Genomic DNA, 20,010 nt, shown 5'->3' with positions numbered 1-20,010 from the left:
TGTTGAGTTTAATAAGTTCTTTATAGATCTTGGAAACTAGCCCTTGATCTGATACGTCATTTGCAAATATCTTCTCCCATTCTGTAGGTTGTCTTTTAGCTTTGTTGACTGTATCCTTTGCTGTGCAAAAGCTTCTTATCTTGATGAAGTCCCAATAGTTCATTTTTGCTTTTGTTTCTTTTGCCTTCGTGGATGTATCTTGCAAGAAGTTACTCTGGCTGAGTTCAAAAAGGGTGTTGCCTGTGTTCTCCTCTAGGATTTTCATGGAATCTTGTCTCACATTTAGATCTTTCATCCATTTTGAGTTTATCTTTGTGTATGGTGAAAGAGAGTGGTCTAGTTTCATTCTTCTGCATGTGGATGTCCAATTTTCCCAGCACCATTTATTGAAGAGACTGTCTTTCTTCCAATGGATAGTCTTTCCTCCTTTATCAAATATTAGTTGACCATAAAGTTCAGGGTCCACGTCTGGGTTCTCTATTCTGTTCCATTGATCTATGTGTCTGTTTTTGTGCCAGTACCACACTGTCTTGATGACCACAGCTTTGTAGTACAACCTGAAATCTGGCATTGTGATGCCCCCAGATATGGTTTTCTATTTAAAATTCCCCTGGCTATTTGGGGTCTTTTCTGATTCCACACAAATCTTAAAATAATTTGTTCTAACTCTCTGAAGAAAGTCCATGGTATTTTGATAGGGATTGCATTAAACGTGTAAATTGCCCTGGGTAACATTGATATTTTCACAATATTAATTCTGCCAATCCATGAGCATGGAATATTTTTCCATCTCTTTGTGTCTTCCTCAATTTCTTTCAGAAGTGTTCTATAGTTTTGAGGGTATAGATCCTTTACCTCTTTGGTTAGGTTTATTCCTAGGTATCTTATGCTTTTGGGTGCAATTGTAAATGGGATTGACTCCTTAATTTCTCTTTCTTCAGTCTCGTTAGTGTATACAAATGCCACTGATTTCTGGGCATTGATTTTGTATCCTGCCACGCTACCAAATTGCTGTATGAGTTCTAGCAATCTTGGGGTGGAGGCTTTTGGGTTTTCTATGTAGAGTATCATGTCATCGGTGAAGAGGGAGAGTTTGACTTCTTCTTTGCCAATTTGAATGCCTTTAATATCTTTTTGTTGTCTGATTGCTGAGGCTAGGACTTCCAGTACTATGTTGAACAGCAGTGGTGAGAGTGGACATCCCTGTCTTGTTCCTGATCTTAGGGGAAAGGCTCCCAGTGCTTCCCCATTGAGAATGATATTTGCTGTGGGCTTTTCATAGATGGCTTTTAAGATGTTGAGGAATGTTCCCTCTATCCCTACACTCTGAAGAGTTTTGATCAGGAATGGATGCTGTATTTTGTCAAATGCTTTCTCTGCATCTAATGAGAGGGTCATATGGTTCTTGGTTTTTCTCTTGCTGATATGATGAATCACATTGATTGTTTTACGGGTGTTGAACCAGCCTTGTGTCCCGGGGATAAATCCTACTTGGTCATGGTGAATAATTTTCTTAATGGACCGTTGGATCCTATTGGCCAGTATCTTGTTGAGAATTTTTGCATCCATGTTCATCAGGGATATTGGTCTGTAATTCTTTTTGGTGGGGTCTTTGTCTGGTTTTGGAATTAAGGTGATGCTGGCCTCCTAGAACGAATTTGGAAGTACTCCATCTCTTTCTATCTTTCCAAACAGCTTTAGGAGAATAGGTATGGTTTCTTCTTTAAACGTTTGATAGAATTCCCCTGGGAAGCCATCTGGCCCTGGACTCTTGTGTCTTGGGAGGTTTTTGATGACTGCTTCAATTTCCTCCCTGGTTATTGGCCTGTTCAGGTTTTCTATTTCTTCCTGTTCCAGTTTTGGTAGTTTGTGGCTTTCCAGGAATGCATCCATTTCTTCTAGATTGCCTAATTTATTGGCATATAGCTGTTCATAATATGTTTTTAAAATCGTTTGTATTTCCTTGGTGTTGGTAGTGATCTCTCCTTTCTCATTCATAATTTTATTAATTTGAGTCTTCTCTCTCTTCTTTTTAATAAGGCTGGCTAATGGTTTATCTATCTTATTAATTCTTTCAAAGAACCAACTCCTGGTTCTGTTGATCTGTTCCACAGTTCTGGTCTCGATTTCGTTGAGTTCTGATCGAATCTTTATTAACTCTCTTCTTCTCCTGGGTGTAGAATCTATTTGCTGTTTTTTCTCTAGCTCCTTTATGTGTAAGGTTAGCTTTTAATTTTTTTTTTAATTTTTTTTATTTTTTATGATAGTCACAGAGAGAGAGAGAGAGAGGCAGAGACATAGGCAGAGGGAGAAGCAGGCTCCAAGCACCGGGAGCCCGACGTGGGATTCGATCCCGGGTCTCCAGGATCACGCCCTGGGCCAAAGGCAGGTGCCAAACCGCTGCGCCACCCAGGGATCCCAAGGTTAGCTTTTATATTTGAGTTCTTTCCAGTTTTTGAATGGATGCTTGTATTGCGATGTATTTCCCCCTTAGGACTGCTTTTGCTGCATCCCAAAGATTTTGAACAGTTGTATCTTCATTCTCATTAGTTTCCATGAATCTTTTTAATTCTTCCTTAATTTCTTGGTTGACCCTTTCATCTTTTAGCAGGATGGTCCTTAACCTCCACGTGTTCGAAGTCCTTCCAAACTTCTTGTTGTGAATTAGTTCTAATTTCAAGGCATTGTGGTCTGAGAATATGCAGGAGACGATCCCAATCTTTTGGTATCAGTTCAGACCCAATTTGTGACCCAGTATGTGGTCTATTCTGGAGAAAGTTCCATGTGCACTTGAGAAGAATGTGTATTCAGTTGAGTTTGGATGCAAAGTTCTGTAGATATCTGTGAAATCCATCTGGTCCAGTGTATCATTTAAAGTTCTCGTTTCTTTGGAGATGTTGTGCTTAGAAGACCTATCGAGTATAGAAAGAGCTAGATTGAAGTCACCAAGTATAAGTGTATTGTTATCTAAGTATTTCTTCACTTTGGTTATTAATTGATTGATATATTTGGCAGCTCCCACATTTGGGGCATATATATTGAGGATTGTTAAGTCCTCTTGTGGGATAGATCCTTTAAGTATGATATAGTGTCCCTCTTCATCTCTCACTACAGTCTTCGGGGTAAATTTTAGTTTATCTGATATGAGGATGGCTACCCCTGCTTTCTTTTGAGGACCATTCGAATGGTAAATGGTTCTCCAACCTTTTATTTTCAGGCTGCAGGTGTCCTTCTGTCTAAAATGAGTCTCTTGTAGACAGCAAATAGATGGGTCCTGCTTTTTTATCCAGTCTGAAACCCTGCGCCTTTTGATGGGGTCATTAAGCCCGTTCACGTTCAGAGTTACTATTGAGAGATATGAGTTTAGTGTCACCATGATATCTATTCAGTCCTTGTTTTTGTGGATTGTTACACTGAACTTCTTCTTAAAGGGGAATTTTAAGAGGCCCCCTTAAAATTTCTTGCAGAGCTGGTTTGGAGGTCACATATTCTTTCAGTTCCTGCCTGTCTTGGAAGCTCTTTATCTCTCCTTCCATTTTGAATGAGAGCCTTGCTGGATAAAGTATTCTTGGTTGCATGTTCTTCTCATTTAGGATCCTGAATATATCCTGCCAGCCCTTTCTGGCCTGCCAGGTCTCTGTGGAGAGGTCTGCTGTTACCCTAGTACTCCTCCCCATAAAAGTCAGGGATTTCTTGTCTCTTGCTGCTTTAAGGATCTTCTCTTTATCTTTGGAATTTGCAAGCTTAACTATTAAATGTCGAGGTGTTGGTTTTTACTGATTCTAGGGGGGGATCTCTCTATTTCCTGGATCTGAATGCCTGTTTCCCTTCCCAGATTAGGCAAGTTTTCAGATAGAATTTGTTCAAATACATATTCTGGCCCTCTGGCCCTTTCGGCGCCCTCGGGAACACCAATTAAAGGTAGGTTTTTCTTCCTCAGGCTGTCGTTTAGGTCTTTTAATTGTTTGTCTCTTTTTTCCTCTGTTTCCCTTTTTGCCGTCAACTTGTCTTCTAGGTCACTCACTCGTTCTTCCACCTCGTTAACCCTCGTCGTTAGGACTTCTAGTTTGGATTGCATCTCATTCAATTGATTTTTAATTTCTGCCTGATTAGCTCTAAATTCTGCAGTCATGAAGTGTCTTGAGTCCTTTATGCTTTTTTCTATAGCCACCAGTAGCTGTATAATAGTGCTTCTGAATTGGCTTTCTGACATTGAATTGTAATCCAGATTTTGTAACTCTGTGGGAGAGAGGACTGTTTCTGATTCTTTCTTTTGAGGTGAGGTTTTCCTTCTAGTCATTTTGCTCAGTGCAGAGTGGCCAAAAGCGAGTTGTATTAGGAAAAGGAGAAAAAGAGAGGAGAGAAAGAAGGAAAGAAAAGAGAAAGAGAAAAAAGAAAAAAGGAAGAAAAAAAAAGAAGAAGAAAAAGAGAAAGAAAATGAAAGAAAGAAAAAAGAAGGTGGGGGAAGGATACAAATTAAAAAGCAAAACAAAATGAAACAAAACAAAACAAACAAACAAACAAACAAAAAAAACCACGGGGGAGTATCTTCTGATTCTGTATACTTTAAGTCCCTTGACTTCCCCTGGAACAGGTCCGTCCAGCTGGTCTTCTGGGGGAGGGGCCTGTTGTGCTGATTTTCAGGTGTTAGCAGTTGGGGGAGCTGCTGTGCCCCTGCCTGGTGCAGGGCTCAGTGGGGGTTGTTTACCCCGTGAGGCCCCAGGAGGAACAACCGCAGTGGCGGGGCCAGCTCTGCAGCCCTGGAGTCAGCCCCCGCAGTAGCTCCGCAGCTCTCCGTCTGCAGGGCCTGGAGGCTCCGGGGCGGGGCCGCTGATCTGCTCAGCTGGGGCAGGAGCGTCCTCGCTGTCCTGGGCCCTCCCGGCCTCTGCCTGTCCCGGGGGAGGCGGGATCCTGGGCTGTGTCCCGGCGCCCTGTGCTCCGGGGCCTGCGCTGTTGGATTCGCGCTCCCGGGCCGGGCAACCCTCTCCGCGGAGCTGCAGCCCAAGCCCCTCCGAGCTGCTCCTGGAACCGCGCAGCCCCCTCCGCACGGAGCCTCTTCCTCTGCCCGAGCCCCTCCGAGCTGCTCCCGCCGCGCAGCCCCCTCCGCGGAGCCGCCCCCGAGCCCCTCCGAGCTGCTCCGGGTCCCGCCGGGTCCCGCCGTGCGCGCTGCAGCCCTTAGGGAGCTCGGCGCACTCTCCCGGGGCGCAGGTGTCTGTTAGTGTCCCCGGGAGCCCGAGGGCATCCCCGCCCTCCTGGGTCCTGCTCCACCTCCCTGCGAGCCCCTTTCCCCCGGGAAGGTTGGTGCAGCTCCTGCTCCTCTGGGACGGGGCTCTCCTGTCCTGGGGACACTCGCCCTGGCCTCAGCCCGGCTCCTCGTGGGCCCCTCCCCCTTGGAGGCCTTTTGTTTCTTTATTTCTTTTTCCCCGTCTTCCTACCTGATAGAAGCGCGAACTCTTCTCACTGTAGCATTCCAGCTGGTCTCTCTTTAAATCTCAGGCCGAATTCGTAGATTGTCAGGATGATTTGAAGGTTATCTAGGTAATTTGGTGGGGACAGGTGACTTGGAGACTCTGCTCTTCCGCCGTCTTGCCCCTCCCCCCAAGAGTATACTTATTATAGGGGCACCTGGGTGGCTCAGTGGGTTAAGCATCTGCCTTTGGCTCAGGTCATGATCCCAGCATCCTGGGACTGAGCCCCACATCAGGCTCCTTGCTCAACAGGAAGTCTGCCTCTCCTTCTCTGCCTCTCCCCATGCTCATTCTCTCTTTCTCTTGCACTCTCTCTCAAATAAATAAATAAAATCTTAAAAAAAAAAAGATACACTTATTGTAATAAGCACTGGGTGATGTGGAGAATTGTTGAACTATATTGTACAACTGAAACTAATATGATACAAAGTTAATTACACTTTAATAAATATGAAAAAATATTCAGCTTAGAATTTATATACAATCATATGAAATAACAGTAATAGTGAAATGTATTGAAGCACTTAATAGAAGTAGATACATATGCTTGTATATATAAAAATTATACAAATATTTTTAAAAGATCTATAAGATTTTATGTAAAGACATAAAATTTTGTATCACTATGTCCCTATATGTTTAATTTATTATTATCACTATTCTTTCTATGTTCAAATTGCCCAAATTTGGCCAGTGGGGGTCCTTTCCTAAACCTTTTGACATCTCCATATTCTTACTGTTTAGTAGAGCACAATACTTTATGCCTAGTTTTATATCTTCCCCTAACTCAGAATCTTTAATTTCTGTAAGAAGCCTTAGTCTCTTCTATTTATTTTTTTAAAGACTTTATTTACTTATTTATTCATGAGAGATGCACAGAGAGAGAGGCAGAGAGACAGACAGAGGGAGAAGCAGACTCCTTGCAGGGAGCTTGATTCAGGACTTAATCCCCTGACCAGAATCACACCCCAAGCCAAAGGTAGACATTCAACCACTGAGCCACCCAAGTGTCCCAGTCTCTTCTATTTAGAAACCAAGGCTTGGGCTCTAGGTATCTCAATGACACTGGGATATGGGGGACTCATTGCTTCTAGACCTTTTAGGTACACGGCACACACACACTATATATATGCCTACATATATGATATGTTCGTACTGATACATCCGAGGCAAGAATCCCCCCCTCTCCTATTTTCATTCCATATATTTATTTTCCTTTATCCACAATAAGAATCCTGGCTTCCAAGAACAATATATGCACTTCTTTGATTAAACCTCTAATACACAAAATTCAGCAATACTACATCCATACCACTTCCAACAAATTTACCAAATTAATCTTTCTTCAGAATTCATTTTGCTCTTAGAATATATTCCACTGGGGGCACTGGAATGGCTCAGTTGGTTGAGCATCTGCCTTTGGCTCAGGTCATGATCTCAGGGTCCTGGGATTGAGGCCCACATCGGGCTCCCTGCTCAGCCAGGGGAGCCAGCTTCTCCCTCTGCCTCTACCACTCCCCCAGCTTGTGCTCTCTCTCCCTCCCCTTCTCCCTCTATCAAGTAAATGAAATCTTTTTAAAAAGAGAGAGAATATATCCCACTAATGGGATAAAATCAGAGAACCCTACATAAAAGTGACTTGGACTATTTTCTTTTTCTTTGTGGTTATAAATATGATGTGTATTTAAAATCCCCTGATTTTAGAGATTTTCTCCATTCTCTGCAATTCATTTTTCCTTTTTGAAGATGTAAAACATTAACATGATTCAAAAGGCAAGTCTACATTAAGATTACACTCAGGTTAGGCATCTGCCTCATTCTTGTCTTCCCTACTTTCATTCACTATTCGTAGGTAATTCATTTCATTTCACTTATTGCATATGAATCTCTAAGATTGAGGTCTATAGGGATGTTTAAGTTGGTAATGAAGATAAAATGATAGATGGTAATTTGGGAGTACACAGGGCATCTCCTACTCCTATGACATTAATATCAAAGGAGCACATTTCAAACTGTATTTTCCTATTTAAAGCACATATATTTTAATGACTTTATTGAATATTTTTTTAATGTGCTGTAAGTCAAATTATTGCTTTAAAAGGTCATTTAAAAGCAATCTTTTCTATGTGATGACTATTCTAGCATCAATAATGGAACTTAATTAGAGAAAAATACGATATTCAGTCATTCTATAGACCATCTTTTTGACTAAGTGGCTTTTGAAAAGTAGGGGCTATTATGTTGAAAGAAAAATTATCTGGGCAAAAAAAAATTAATGTTTTTTCCCAGAAGAAAAACTTATATAGCCCCACTGTCAATGAATTCCAAACGTGAAATTAGAAGACTCCCCTTGCAGTCTTGACTCTGCCCAAGGTAGTTGTTGGGACTTGGGTAAGACATTGCCCCCATGCCTCAATTTTCCTATCTGCAAAATGGGTATGAGCTGGGAAAGGAGAGTACCGTAACTTTTTTCAGTCTGCCTCCCATAACCCATAACTCGTAACCCATAACCAGTAATTACTTTTTAGGGCTTCTCAATCTTTATTGTTCAAATGATTCACTTTGGGCCACTTGCTATATGCCAATTGTGAGCCCTTATAATATTGGCCTGGGCTGAGGCTCAGAAATGTCCATTTTACACAAGTGTTCCAGGTGATAGAACTGCAGGTGAACAGGCCCTTTGAAGAAGCTTGGCCTACATACTCATGTATGTGACTGGCCCCAAGCTGAACAGGCTTTAATCTTAAAGAAGGAACTTGGTTGCCTACATGCTCTCATTTCAACAATTCTGAGCATGTTTCTTTGCTTAAAGAAAATACTTCTCACATCAAATTAGATTAAATATTATTTGTAGAATAAAGTCAACCCTTTGGAGGAAAGTATCATCTACAGTAAAATTCCTTCAAGTCATTCATATTTTAATATAAATAAATTTGTCAAGCTATGCAGTCTGATAGCTGGGAAGGTATTGGTGAATTAAACCAAAGCCCCGATCATAAAATTCTGAGAACCAACATGCTTTGTTCACTGTCTGACAATGAGGGTCACATCAGGTTCAGGACTGGAGTCAAACGTCTTTGCTCCACATTTCATGTCACGTTCATGTAATCACAGAACCTTTCTTTGAGAAATCCTTCAGAATAAAAAAGGAAAAGGTACATGGACATGTCCTGATTCCTGGAACCGGTGAATGTTACCTGACATGGTTAAGAAAAAAAAATTTTAAAAGCTTTGAACCGGTGAATAAGGACCTCGGGATGGAAAGATTATCCAAGTAAGTCCAATATAATCACAATGGTCCTTAAAAAAGGATCAAACAGAGACAGTCAATTAATGAAGCAGAAGGAGAAAAGGTGAAGAGCCAAGGAACAAAGGCAGCTCCCAGAAGCTGGGAAAGGCAAGGAAGCAGATTGTCTCCCAAAGCATCCAGAAACAACCAGCCCAGCCACTGCTTGCCTTTATCCCTATGAAACTTATTTTGGATTTCTGAACTCCAGATTACACGATAATAAATCTGTGTTGCTTTAAGCGACTCTCTTTATGGTCATTTCTTACAGCAGCAAAACAGAAACTAGTATAGGGAGTCATAAGAGATCTAGGGAACTGGAGACCAATCAGCAGCAAACAGAGAGGAGGAACCAAAGAGGAGACTGACGAGGTGCTTAACAAAGGTGACTCACTTGGTGACTCTGGGAGCAGCAAGTGGCCAGTCTCAAAGCTTAAGGCAGAACAGAAGTCTAATTAAAGAGTTTGAACTCCCCCCCCACCCCCCCAAAAAAAGAGTTTGAACTCTAATACTTTAAATGAATAGAGAACTTTGCTTTATCCACAAGGCACGAATGAGTGTTCAACATACACAGAGGACACTTGTAATTCACCAACTACAGGACACAGTGAGTTTCCTGGCAATGCTAATGGATTTGCTCTTTGCTTTCACTGCCCTTTTAAATGCTGTTACTCGTTTTCAGGTCAATTTATAATCTGACCAGACTAAAATTGACTGGACACTCTAAGAGCCACCCAGCCAACCACAGCTACTTCCAACTATGTGAAAACTAACTTAAGATTAATATTTAACTTATCATGTCACCTGGGGCAGAAGAATTTTTTTAAAGGTTTATATCCAAAATAATCTGTTATCAGGCCTAACCATTAAACTAGGTTTGCCCTTTAGACTTAATATATTCAGGGTCCCTTTACAGCCAGAGATGTAATTGCCAGAGCAGAGAGTCAGACTGACCTGAGTTCAAAGCTACCCCACTTACTAGCTGGGTAATCCTGAGCTAGTTACAGGATCCCTGTCAGATGGCTTCATCCTCTATAGAATGCAGGTAAGAGTAGAGTCTGCTTCATGAGGGTCAGGGAAAGATTAAATGGGACAGGGTAGAGAAAGCATGCTTCATTCAGGTGCTATAAAAGGATTAAAAAATGAATGCTGTAAAAGGATTAAAAATGAATGCAGTCTCTGAGCTTTTTCACCTCTCTATCATGGTTTTCAATCTGCTTGGTGGATCCCCAGAGTGTCTGGCAGAGTTTCAGAGACTTCCTGCTGAGGAAGAATGAACCCCACGGGGCTCTGGATCCTCCACACCACTGGCCACTAGAGCTGCCACCTGCAGAAGATGTAAAACTTTAGTCCAATAAAGAAGCTTGATAATAGTTCTATATACTAAGTCAGGGAGAATTTTTTGCTCTCTGCCATGTCCATGTCCTCTTCCCTATCAAACACATGGCACATCATCTGCTCCCCATTCCTGGTGTAGGTTTGTAGGGACTCCCAAAAAGAGCCTGCAAGGGCTTCCTTGTCTTTGGATAGAAACCTGAGCCCTGGCCCTGGGAGTGGGATGGGGATATCCAGGGAGTGAAAGAATGTTGGGGATGGGGGTGGGGTGGGGGGGTGGAGCAGAGCTTGGCAATAACAAGAGGATGAAAGGGACCGTCCTGAGGCTACAGAGATCCTGCCCACACCTGAGGAAGATTAGAAAGGTCTGCCACTCTACGACAGCCTCATACAGAGAGGTTAGAGAATGATACCCCATGCAATGCCTCTGGGAGGTATGTGCTAGCATCATATAACTTGGTTACAGGTCTCCTTACCATAGCAAGTCCCTATTTTGATTGTACTATGTAATACAACTTTTAATTTCAGATTGTGTTACCAAATCAGCCTGGGACCCAGTGCCCCATAGCCAAAGTTGGTACACAGTTCACTGTTTTACATCCCTTAAACTTCCAACCTTGGACAGCCACACAGAAATAGATCACATTGAGCACGTTCAATGCCTGATTCCACCAAAATGTGGCAGTGAGCCTTAGAGAAAGGTAGTCTTTGTTGGGGGATGTCTGAGATCCATGCGTAGGATCCTGGGGCCTGGGGAGATGCAAAGTCATGGTTTTTAGCCTGTGTCTGTTTGACTGCTGAGCCTGGCACTCTGCCATTAAATTATGCTTCTCCTGGGCAGTGGTCTCAGCCTGTGCTCCAGGGGACCACCAAGTGATGGCAAGGTGTCTGCAAATCCGAATGGGCACTTTCTTTAGGCCAATATAGAACACAGCCTGTCTTTATTTTTTTTTAATTTATTTTTTTATTGGTGTTCAATTTACTAACATACAGAATAACACCCAGTGCCCGTCACCCATTCACTCCCACCCCCCGCCCTCCTCCCCTTCTACCACCCCTAGTTCGTTTCCCAGAGTTAGCAGTCTTTACGTTCTGTCTCCCTTTCTGATATTTCCCACACATTTCTTCTCCCTTCCCTTATTTTCCCTTTCACTATTATTTATATTCCCCAAATGAATGAGAACATATAATGTTTGTCCTTCTCTGACTGACTTACTTCACTCAGCATAATACCCTCCAGTTCCATCCACGTTGAAGCAAATGGTGGGTATTTGTCATTTCTAATGGCTGAGGAATATTCCATTGTATACATAAACCACATCTTCTTTATCCATTCATCTTTCGTTGGACACCGAGGCTCCTTCCACAGTTTGGCTATCGTGGCCATTGCTGCTAGAAACATCGGGGTGCAGGTGTCCCGGCGTTTCATTGCATTTGTATCTTTGGGGTAAATCCCCAACAGTGCAATTGCTGGGTCGTAGGGCAGGTCTATTTTTAACTCTTTGAGGAACCTCCACACAGTTTTCCAGAGTGGCTGCACCAGTTCACATTCCCACCAACAGTGTAAGAGGGTTCCCTTTTCTCCGCATCCTCTCCAACATTTGTTGTTTCCTGCCTTGTTAATTTTCCCCATTCTCACTGGTGTGAGGTGGTATCTCATTGTGGTTTTGATTTGTATTTCCCTGATGGCAAGTGATGCAGAGCATTTTCTCATATGCATGTTGGCCATGTCTATGTCTTCCTCTGTGAGATTTCTGTTCATGTCTTTTGCCCATTTCATGATTGGATTATTTGTTTCTTTGGTGTTGAGTTTAATAAGTTCTTTATAGATCTTGGAAACTAGCCCTTTATCTGATATGTCATTTGCAAATATCTTCTCCCATTCTGTAGGTTGTCTTTGAGTTTTGTTGACTGTATCCTTTGCTGTGCAAAAGCTTCTTATCTTGATGAAGTCCCAATAGTTCATTTTTGCTTTTGTTTCTTTTGCCTTCGTGGATGTATCTTGCAAGAAGTTACTGTGGCCGAGTTCAAAAAGGGTGTTGCCTGTGTTCTTCTCTAGGATTTGGATGGAATCTTGTCTCACATTTAGGTCTTTCATCCATTTTGAGTTTATCTTTGTGTATGGTGAAAGAGAGTGGTCTAGTTTCATTCTTCTGCATGTGGATGTCCAATTTTCCCAGCACCATTTATTGAAGAGACTGTCTTTCTTCCAATGGATAGTCTTTCCTCCTTTATCGAATATTAGTTGCCCATAAAGTTCAGGGTCCACTTCTGGATTCTCTATTCTGTTCCACTGATCTATGTGTCTGTTTTTGTGCCAGTACCACACTGTCTTGATGACCACAGCTTTGTAGTACAACCTGAAATCTGGCATTGTGATGCCCCCAGATATGGTTTTCTTTTTTAAAATTCCCCTGGCTATTCGGGGTCTTTTCTGATTCCACACAAATCTTAAAATAATTTGTTCTAACTCTCTGAAGAAAGTCCATGGTATTTTGATAGGGATTGCATTAAACGTGTATATTGCCCTGGGTAACATTGACATTTTCACAATATTAATTCTGCCAATCCATGAGCATGGAATATTTTTCCATCTCTTTGTGTCTTCCTCAATTTCTTTCAGAAGTGTTCTATAGTTTTGAGGGTATAGATCCTTTACATCTTTGGTGAGGTTTATTCCTAGGTATCTTATGCTTTTGGGTGCAATTGTAAATGGGATTGACTCCTTAATTTCTCTTTCTTCAGTCTCATTGTTAGTGTATAGAAATGCCACTGACTTCTGGGCATTGATTTTGTATCCTGCCACGCTACCGAATTGCTGTATGAGTTCTAGCAATCTTGGGGTGGAGACTTTTGGGTTTTCTATGTAGAGTATCATGTCATCGGCGAAGAGGGAGAGTTTGACTTCTTCTTTGCCAATTTGAATGCCTTTAATGTCTTTTTGTTGTCTGATTGCTGAGGCTAGGACTTCCAGTACTATGTTGAATAGCAGTGGTGAGAGTGGACATCCCTGTCTTGATCCTGATCTTAGGGGAAAGGCTCCCAGTGCTTCCCCATTGAGAATGATATTTGCTGTGGGCTTTTCATAGATGGCTTTTAAGATGTCGAGGAATGTTCCCTCTATCCCTACACTCTGAAGAGTTTTGATCAGGAATGGATGCTGTATTTTGTCAAATGCTTTCTCTGCATCCAATGAGAGGATCATATGGTTCTTGGTTTTTCTCTTGCTGATATGATGAATCACATTGATTGTTTTACGGGTGTTGAACCAGCCTTGTGTCCCAGGGATAAATCCTACTTGGTCATGGTGAATAATTTTCTTAATGTACTGTTGGATCCTATTGGCCAGTATCTTGTTGAGAATTTTTGCATCCATGTTCATCAGGGATATTGGTCTGTAATTCTCCTTTTTGGCGGGGTCTTTGTCTGGCTTTGGAATTAAGGTGATGCTGGCTTCATAGAACGAATTTGGAAGTACTCCATCTCTTTCTATCTTTCCAAACAGCTTTAGGAGAATAGGTATGATTTCTTCTTTAAACGTTTGATAAAATTCTCCTGGGAAGCCATCTGGCCCTGGACTCTTGTGTCTTGGGAGGTTTTTGATGACTGCTTCAATTTCCTCCCTGGTTATTGGCCTGTTCAGGTTTTCTATTTCTTCCTGTTCCAGTTTTGGTAGTTTGTGGCTTTCCAGGAATGCATCCATTTCTTCTAGATTGCCTAATTTATTGGCGTATAGCTGTTCATAATATGTTTTTAAAATCATTTGTATTTCCTTGGTGTTGGTAGTGATCTCTCCTTTCTCATTCATGATTTTATTAATTTGAGTCTTCTCTCTCTTCTTTTTAATAAGGCTGGCTAATGGTTTATCTATCTTATTAATTCTTTCAAAGAACCAACTCCTGGTTCTGTTGATCTGTTCCACAGTGCTTCTGGTCTCGATTTCGTTGAGTTCTGCTCGAATCTTTATTAACTCCCTTCTTCTCTTGGGTGTAGGATCTATTTGCTGTTTTTTCTCTAGCTCCTTTATGTGTAAGGTTAGCTTTTGTATTTGAGTTCTTTCCAGTTTTTGAATGGATGCTTGTATTGCGATGTATTTCCCCCTTAGGACTGCTTTTGCTGCATCCCAAAGATTTTGAACGGTTGTATCTTCATTCTCATTAGTTTCCATGAATCTTTTTAATTCTTCCTTAATTTCCTGGTTGACCCTTTTATCTTTTAGCAGGATGGTCCTTAACCTCCATGTGTTTGAGGTCCTTCCAAACTTCTTGTTGTGATTTAGTTCTAATTTCAAGGCATTATGGTCCGAGAATATGCAGGGGACAATCCCAATCTTTTGGTATCGGTTCAGACCCGATTTGTGACCCAATATGTGGTCTATTCTGGAGAAAGTTCCATGTGCGCTTGAGAAGAATGTGTATTCAGTTGAGTTTGGATGTAAAGTTCTGTAGATATCTGTGAAATCCATCTGGTCCAGTGTATCATTTAAAGTTCTCGTTTCTTTGGAGATGTTTTGCTTAGAAGACCTATCGAGTATAGAAAGAGCTAGGTTGAAGTCACCAAGTATAAGTGTATTATTATCTAAGTATTTCTTCACTTTGGTTAATAATTGATTTATATATTTGGCAGCTCCCACATTCGGAGCATATATATTGAGGATTGTTAAGTCCTCTTGTTGAATAGATCCTTTAAGTATGATATAGTGTCCCTCTTCATCTCTCACTACAGTCTTTGGGGTAAATTTTAGTTTATCTGATATAAGGATGGCTACCCCTGCTTTCTTTTGAGGACCATTCGAATGGTAAATGGTTCTCCAACCTTTTATTTTCAGGCTGTAGGTGTCCTTCTGTCTAAAATGAGTCTCTTGTAGACAGCAAATAGATGGGTCCTGCTTTTTTATCCAGTCTGAAACCCTGCGCCTTTTGATGGGGTCATTAAGCCCGTTCACATTCAGAGTTACTATTGAGAGATATGAGTTTAGTGTCATCATGATATCTATTCAGTCTTTGTTTTTGTGGACTGTTCCACTGAACTTCTTCTTAAAGGGGAATTTTAAGAGGCCCCCTTAAAATTTCTTGCAGAGCTGGTTTGGAGGTCACATATTCTTTTAGTTGCTGCCTGTCTTGGAAGCTCTTTATCTCTCCTTCCATTTTGAATGAGAGCCTTGCTGGATAAAGTATTCTTGGTTGCATGTTCTTCTCATTTAGGACCCTGAATATATCCTGCCAGCCCTTTCTGGCCTGCCAGGTCTCTGTGGAGAGGTCTGCTGTTACCCTAATACTCCTCCCCATAAAAGTCAGGGATTTCTTGTCTCTTGCTGCTTTAAGGATCTTCTCTTTATCTTTGGAATTTGCAAGCTTCACAATTAAATGTCGAGGTGTTGAACGGTTTTTATTGATTTTAGGGGGGGATCTCTCTATTTCCTGGATCTGAATGCCTGTTTCCCTTCTCAGATTAGGAAAGTTTTCAGCTAGAATTTGTTCAAATACATATTCTGGCCCTCTGTCCCTTTCGGCGCCCTCGGGAACCCCAATTAAACGTAGGTGTTTCTTCCTCAGGCTGTAACTATGATTTCTATATCATCAACTCTACTCATAGAGTTGAGCTATGAGTTAAACAGAGCTTTCAACTTGTTTTCTGATTGGTTTTGTGGAGTTCAATAAGGACTCAAAGCTGCTAAATGTCAAAGGTGTTTTAATTTTAAAACATTACTTATCTGCCCCTCCCACAAATAAATTAGGCTCCTTGAGGAGGTTTTTAAAGTTTCAACATGACACTAACCAGATATTAGATTATATCAAGAAATTATTACTACTCTTCAGATGTAAGAATGAAGAATCTTGAGCTCTTAGACATACATACTGAAATATCTATGAGTGGAACAACATTACATCTAGACTTGCTTTAAAATAATTCAGGGCTTGGGGAACACAAAGGAAAGATTGGTCCTATGTTGGAAATTGTGGTCACTGTGTAAACGTAGGGGTTCATTACACTATGATTGTATTTGTGATTCTGTGAGTGTTCGAAATTTTCCATAAGAAAGGTTTTTTCTTTTTTTTCCTCTTCCTTTTCTTAAGCTTTGGAAAGAGGAAGAATATACCTTGAGACCTCGGAGAATTTGGTAGATAAGGAACTGAACATGGTCATCCGTAAGCTTCTGACATTTCACAATGTTGTTCAGATCTGCTCCCATAAGATGGGTCACCAGATACACATCATTGAATTCCTCCAGAGACCTTGCAGGTGTAAAAACATCCAAGAGACCAATCACATTTTCATGTTTCATATGTTTCAGTAACCGCAGTTCTCTGTAGGTCCTTTTGGCATGAATAATGGACTGAAATGGTCTGGAGAGCTTCTTGACTGCCACACGTAACCCAGTTTTTGTGTCAAAAGCAGCACACACGGAGCCGTAGGCGCCGGAGCCCACCGGGGACAGGTTCTGGTAACGCTCGGGCACCTCCCAGATTGTCTTATTCAGCTCCTGCCGGTAGAACGTGGGCCTCTCCTGAGACATCTTCCAGCGGCGGCCGCGGGGCTAGGAGGTGGCCTGAGGGGCCCCGCCTGCGCCCGCACCCGCACCCGCACCCGCTCCCGCTCCCGGGCCCTCGTTGCCCGCCGGGCCGGGCGGGGACCCGGAGCTGGCAGTCGGCGCAGGTGCGGCAGACGCGACCCCGCCGACTCCCGCGCGCGCGGCCCCTGTCAGCCGCAGCTGCCGGGCGAGCCCGGTGAAGGGCAGGGGCAGGCTGCGGGGCTCAGGGCTGCGCCCACCACGCTCTCCCTGCACCCTCTCCCCGACCAGGCCGACCCCGGGCTGCGCCGCGGAACTGCGGCTCCAGCTGCAGCGCCCGCTCAAGTTCCAGTGATCGCCGTTCCAGAGCCAGCGAACCCAGCCTGTCTTTAAATATACGAATTGGTAGGGGCACCTGGGTGGCTCAGTTGGTTAAGCAACTGACCTGAGCTTGATATCAGCTCAGGTCATGATCTCAGAGTCATGGGACTGAGCCCTATGTTGGGCTCCATGCTAAGCCTGCTTTGGGGATTCTCTCTCCTTCACCCTCTGCCCCTCTCCCCTTGAAAAAAAGAAAAAAAAATACATATGTAGTGGTGATATGCTTGATAAAATACAGACTCCCTTAAAGAAATGTAAATGATCTGAACAACTGAACTATTTTAGGTACCATGCTGAAATGATACAGCAGGTACATACACTGGGCCCAATCTGGAAGTCAGATAGGAGACACTGGGACATGCGCAGATATGTCTACAGGTGAGTAGAATATATAAGGAGAAGAATTCCACCTCGAGGAAGAAGAGCTAAAAGGCATTTGGCAGACCAAATCCTAGAGAATGCCAACCAAGCAGAAACACAAGGTAGAAAATGTTGGTGAGGAATTTACAAACACAGAGATGATGGTGAAGAACCTCTGACATAATCTGAATTGAATCTCAATTCTGCCACTTGTTTTGTGACCCTGGGAAATAGAACGTGTCCCATAGAGCCTTTCAGGACAGAATCTGTCATTCCTTCATGTTGCCAAATCTGCCCCAGGATCCAATGCACTAAGGTCAAAGCTGGTGCTCTGTTTCACCTCCAAGTTACCATCCCTCTAGGAGATGCACAGGGATGTTCTGCACACGATGTGAAATATGTCTGAAGCATTTGGCAAATCTCACCCAAAGCCTTGTTGTGAGGTTTAAATGAGGTAACACAGAGCTGGGAACCGCACAAATGGACAGCGTAATGCCTGCTTTTGAGTGGGGGTCTTTGGTCCTCTCTCCACCTGGGACCAGTGAGGCTTTGTATTTAAGCCTGCCTTGAGACAACAGAGGTAAATGGAAGAGGTATCTCTACAGTTAGAAAAAGCTGTCACAAATGCTTCCCTTCTACTCTCCAAGAGAGGGCTGAAGCAAGTCTCTGGCAGACTACCTATAAAACAAGACAGAAGATTCAAAGCAAAGAACATTCTAATAGCCATGAGAAGGAGCAGTTGGCAGAGAAAAAATAGCGTTTAAAAATATACAAGCAGATTAATACCTAAAAGAATAAACTGTGCATTTTTTTTTACATCTACAAACAATCAACAACGAGTCTCTAAGGAAATGATTTATGTCAGGAGAGCTCCAAATCAGAAAGCAAAGCAGGAGAGTGGACAATAGATCTTAGAAACATTTCTACCTTATAATGGTCAAAATAGGTTTTTATGAAGTCTGGGGGGCTTCAAGTGTTTCTCTAACTCTCTCACTCTTAGAGCAAGCTTTTTGTTCAGCAAAGTTGCACTGGGAGTGCTAATGTATTTAACCTTTCAGAATCAGATTCCTTGAGGAGCCTGGCTGGCTCAGTCAGGAGAGCATATGACCTTGATCTCAGGGTCATGAGTTCGAGCCCCAAGACTGGACATAGAGATTACTTAAAAATAAAATCTTTTTTTAAAAAATCACATTACTTGTTCCTTTTCTTTTCTTATTGTTCACCACATGTGGTATCCCCTCCTCAACTCATAATTCTCAATCCACTTCACTGTTATATGGGTTCTCAGGATGGCAGGGACCATCTAGGGGCATGAAGACAAGCCAACAGGAGTTGAAACAAATAGGGAGAATCCTTTCTTCCTCTGTCACCTGCCCACTAAAGGTGTCTTCTGAAATATTGGAGACCCCTTTTAAGATAAAATGGTCAGCCTGGGTCCATCCTGAGCATCTCCTAAATCAGATTTCAAATGACTCAGGTCTGCTGGATGTGGTTCGATGGGTAGTCTATTCTGAGAGGAAGATGTGAAGTGTGGGAATCAAGGTCTTAAGAGGCAGTATAGGCAGTGTCACAACAGAGCCAGGGAGCCACATGTCTGCCATCCACCTACTGGAGTGTGAGTAGAAGAGCTTATACAATCATGTCTCAGTCAGCCACAAAAAGAAAAAACAACAAAAACAACCCAAAATAACACCCCAGATGTTTCTCCTCGAGCAGTCTGGTAACTGGCAGACAGAATGGTTAGGTGTAAAGAGAACAGGCTTTATTCAAGTCTTCCCTACTATATATAGGTCTAAATTGGTTACTTAACCTTACAGAAGCTCAGTTTTTCATCTGTGAAAAGAAACAAATATATCTGTAATGGGGACAACTCTTTAGGTTCCCAGTGGAAAAAAAATTTCCCCTGTTATAGACTCCATGTTTCTATACCCCCAAAACACATACGCTAAAACACTACTCTCCAACAAGATGGTGCTAGGAGGTGGGATCTCCAGGAGATCATTTAGGATTCAATGACATCATGGGGGTAGAGTCCTCATGGATGGGATTAGTGCCCTATCAGAGTCACCAGAATTGGCTGCCTCTCTCTGCTCACTGCCACACAGGAGGATAAGGAAAAGTCAGCAGTCTGTAGCCCGGAGGAGGGTTGACATCAGCAACTGACCATAGTGGCATCCTGATCTCCAGCCTCCAGCCTCCAGAACCATGAGAAATAATTTTGTTGTTCAGAAGCCATTCATCCTATGGTACTTTGTAACAAGGTACTATTGTGCTCTTGTTAGTGAACGAATTAAGATCCCCGGTCTTAAACCACCTTAAGAGAAAAGGAATGTATCAGCTCATGAAACACAGATCAAATGTGGCTAGATCCCAGTGTGCAGCCTGTTGAGTAATTCCTACCTTTTTATTCCATCTAGGCTTGCCTCAACATCTTCAACTCATTCTAGCCCACTCTAAGCAACCTAGATTTTCAAAGCAGCTCCAGATGGATCTATGTCCATCTGGCAACACAATCCTAAAGGCAAGAGGTTATTCCTTCTCTATCTATTTCAGCAGGAAATTGCCAAGGAGAGTGCTTACAAGGCCCAGGAGAATCACATGCAATCTCTTAACCAGTTCCCGCAAACAGGAAATGGTACTGGTTATTCTGACCAACCAGACTCCATAGC

General features: G+C 42.5%; 2 protein-coding genes across 2 annotated transcripts in view; both read right to left on the bottom strand.

Annotated features, from left to right (window-relative positions):
• Positions 1-20,010, bottom strand: part of KCNN2 (potassium calcium-activated channel subfamily N member 2) — a 454,526-nt gene that overhangs the window by 396,411 nt on the left and 38,105 nt on the right. The gene's annotated exons all lie outside the window — the stretch shown is intronic.
• LOC119876792 (mitogen-activated protein kinase 14-like) lies at positions 15,714-16,634 on the bottom strand. The gene has a single exon (XM_038551828.1). The coding sequence runs from the start codon at positions 16,604-16,606 to the stop codon at positions 16,082-16,084; it is 525 nt and encodes a 174-aa protein (XP_038407756.1). The 5' UTR covers positions 16,607-16,634; the 3' UTR covers positions 15,714-16,081.

The sequence above is a fragment of the Canis lupus genome, chromosome 11 (assembly GCF_011100685.1).
Source record: "Canis lupus familiaris isolate Mischka breed German Shepherd chromosome 11, alternate assembly UU_Cfam_GSD_1.0, whole genome shotgun sequence".
Lineage (NCBI taxonomy): Eukaryota > Metazoa > Chordata > Mammalia > Carnivora > Canidae > Canis > Canis lupus.
This window is presented reverse-complemented; position numbering and strand designations above follow the sequence as displayed.

Bases quoted from the DNA above. Each gene is read 5' to 3' on its own strand.
- LOC119876792 (XM_038551828.1), bottom strand. From the start codon at position 16,606: ATGTCTCAGGAGAGGCCCACGTTCTACCGGCAGGAGCTGAATAAGACA.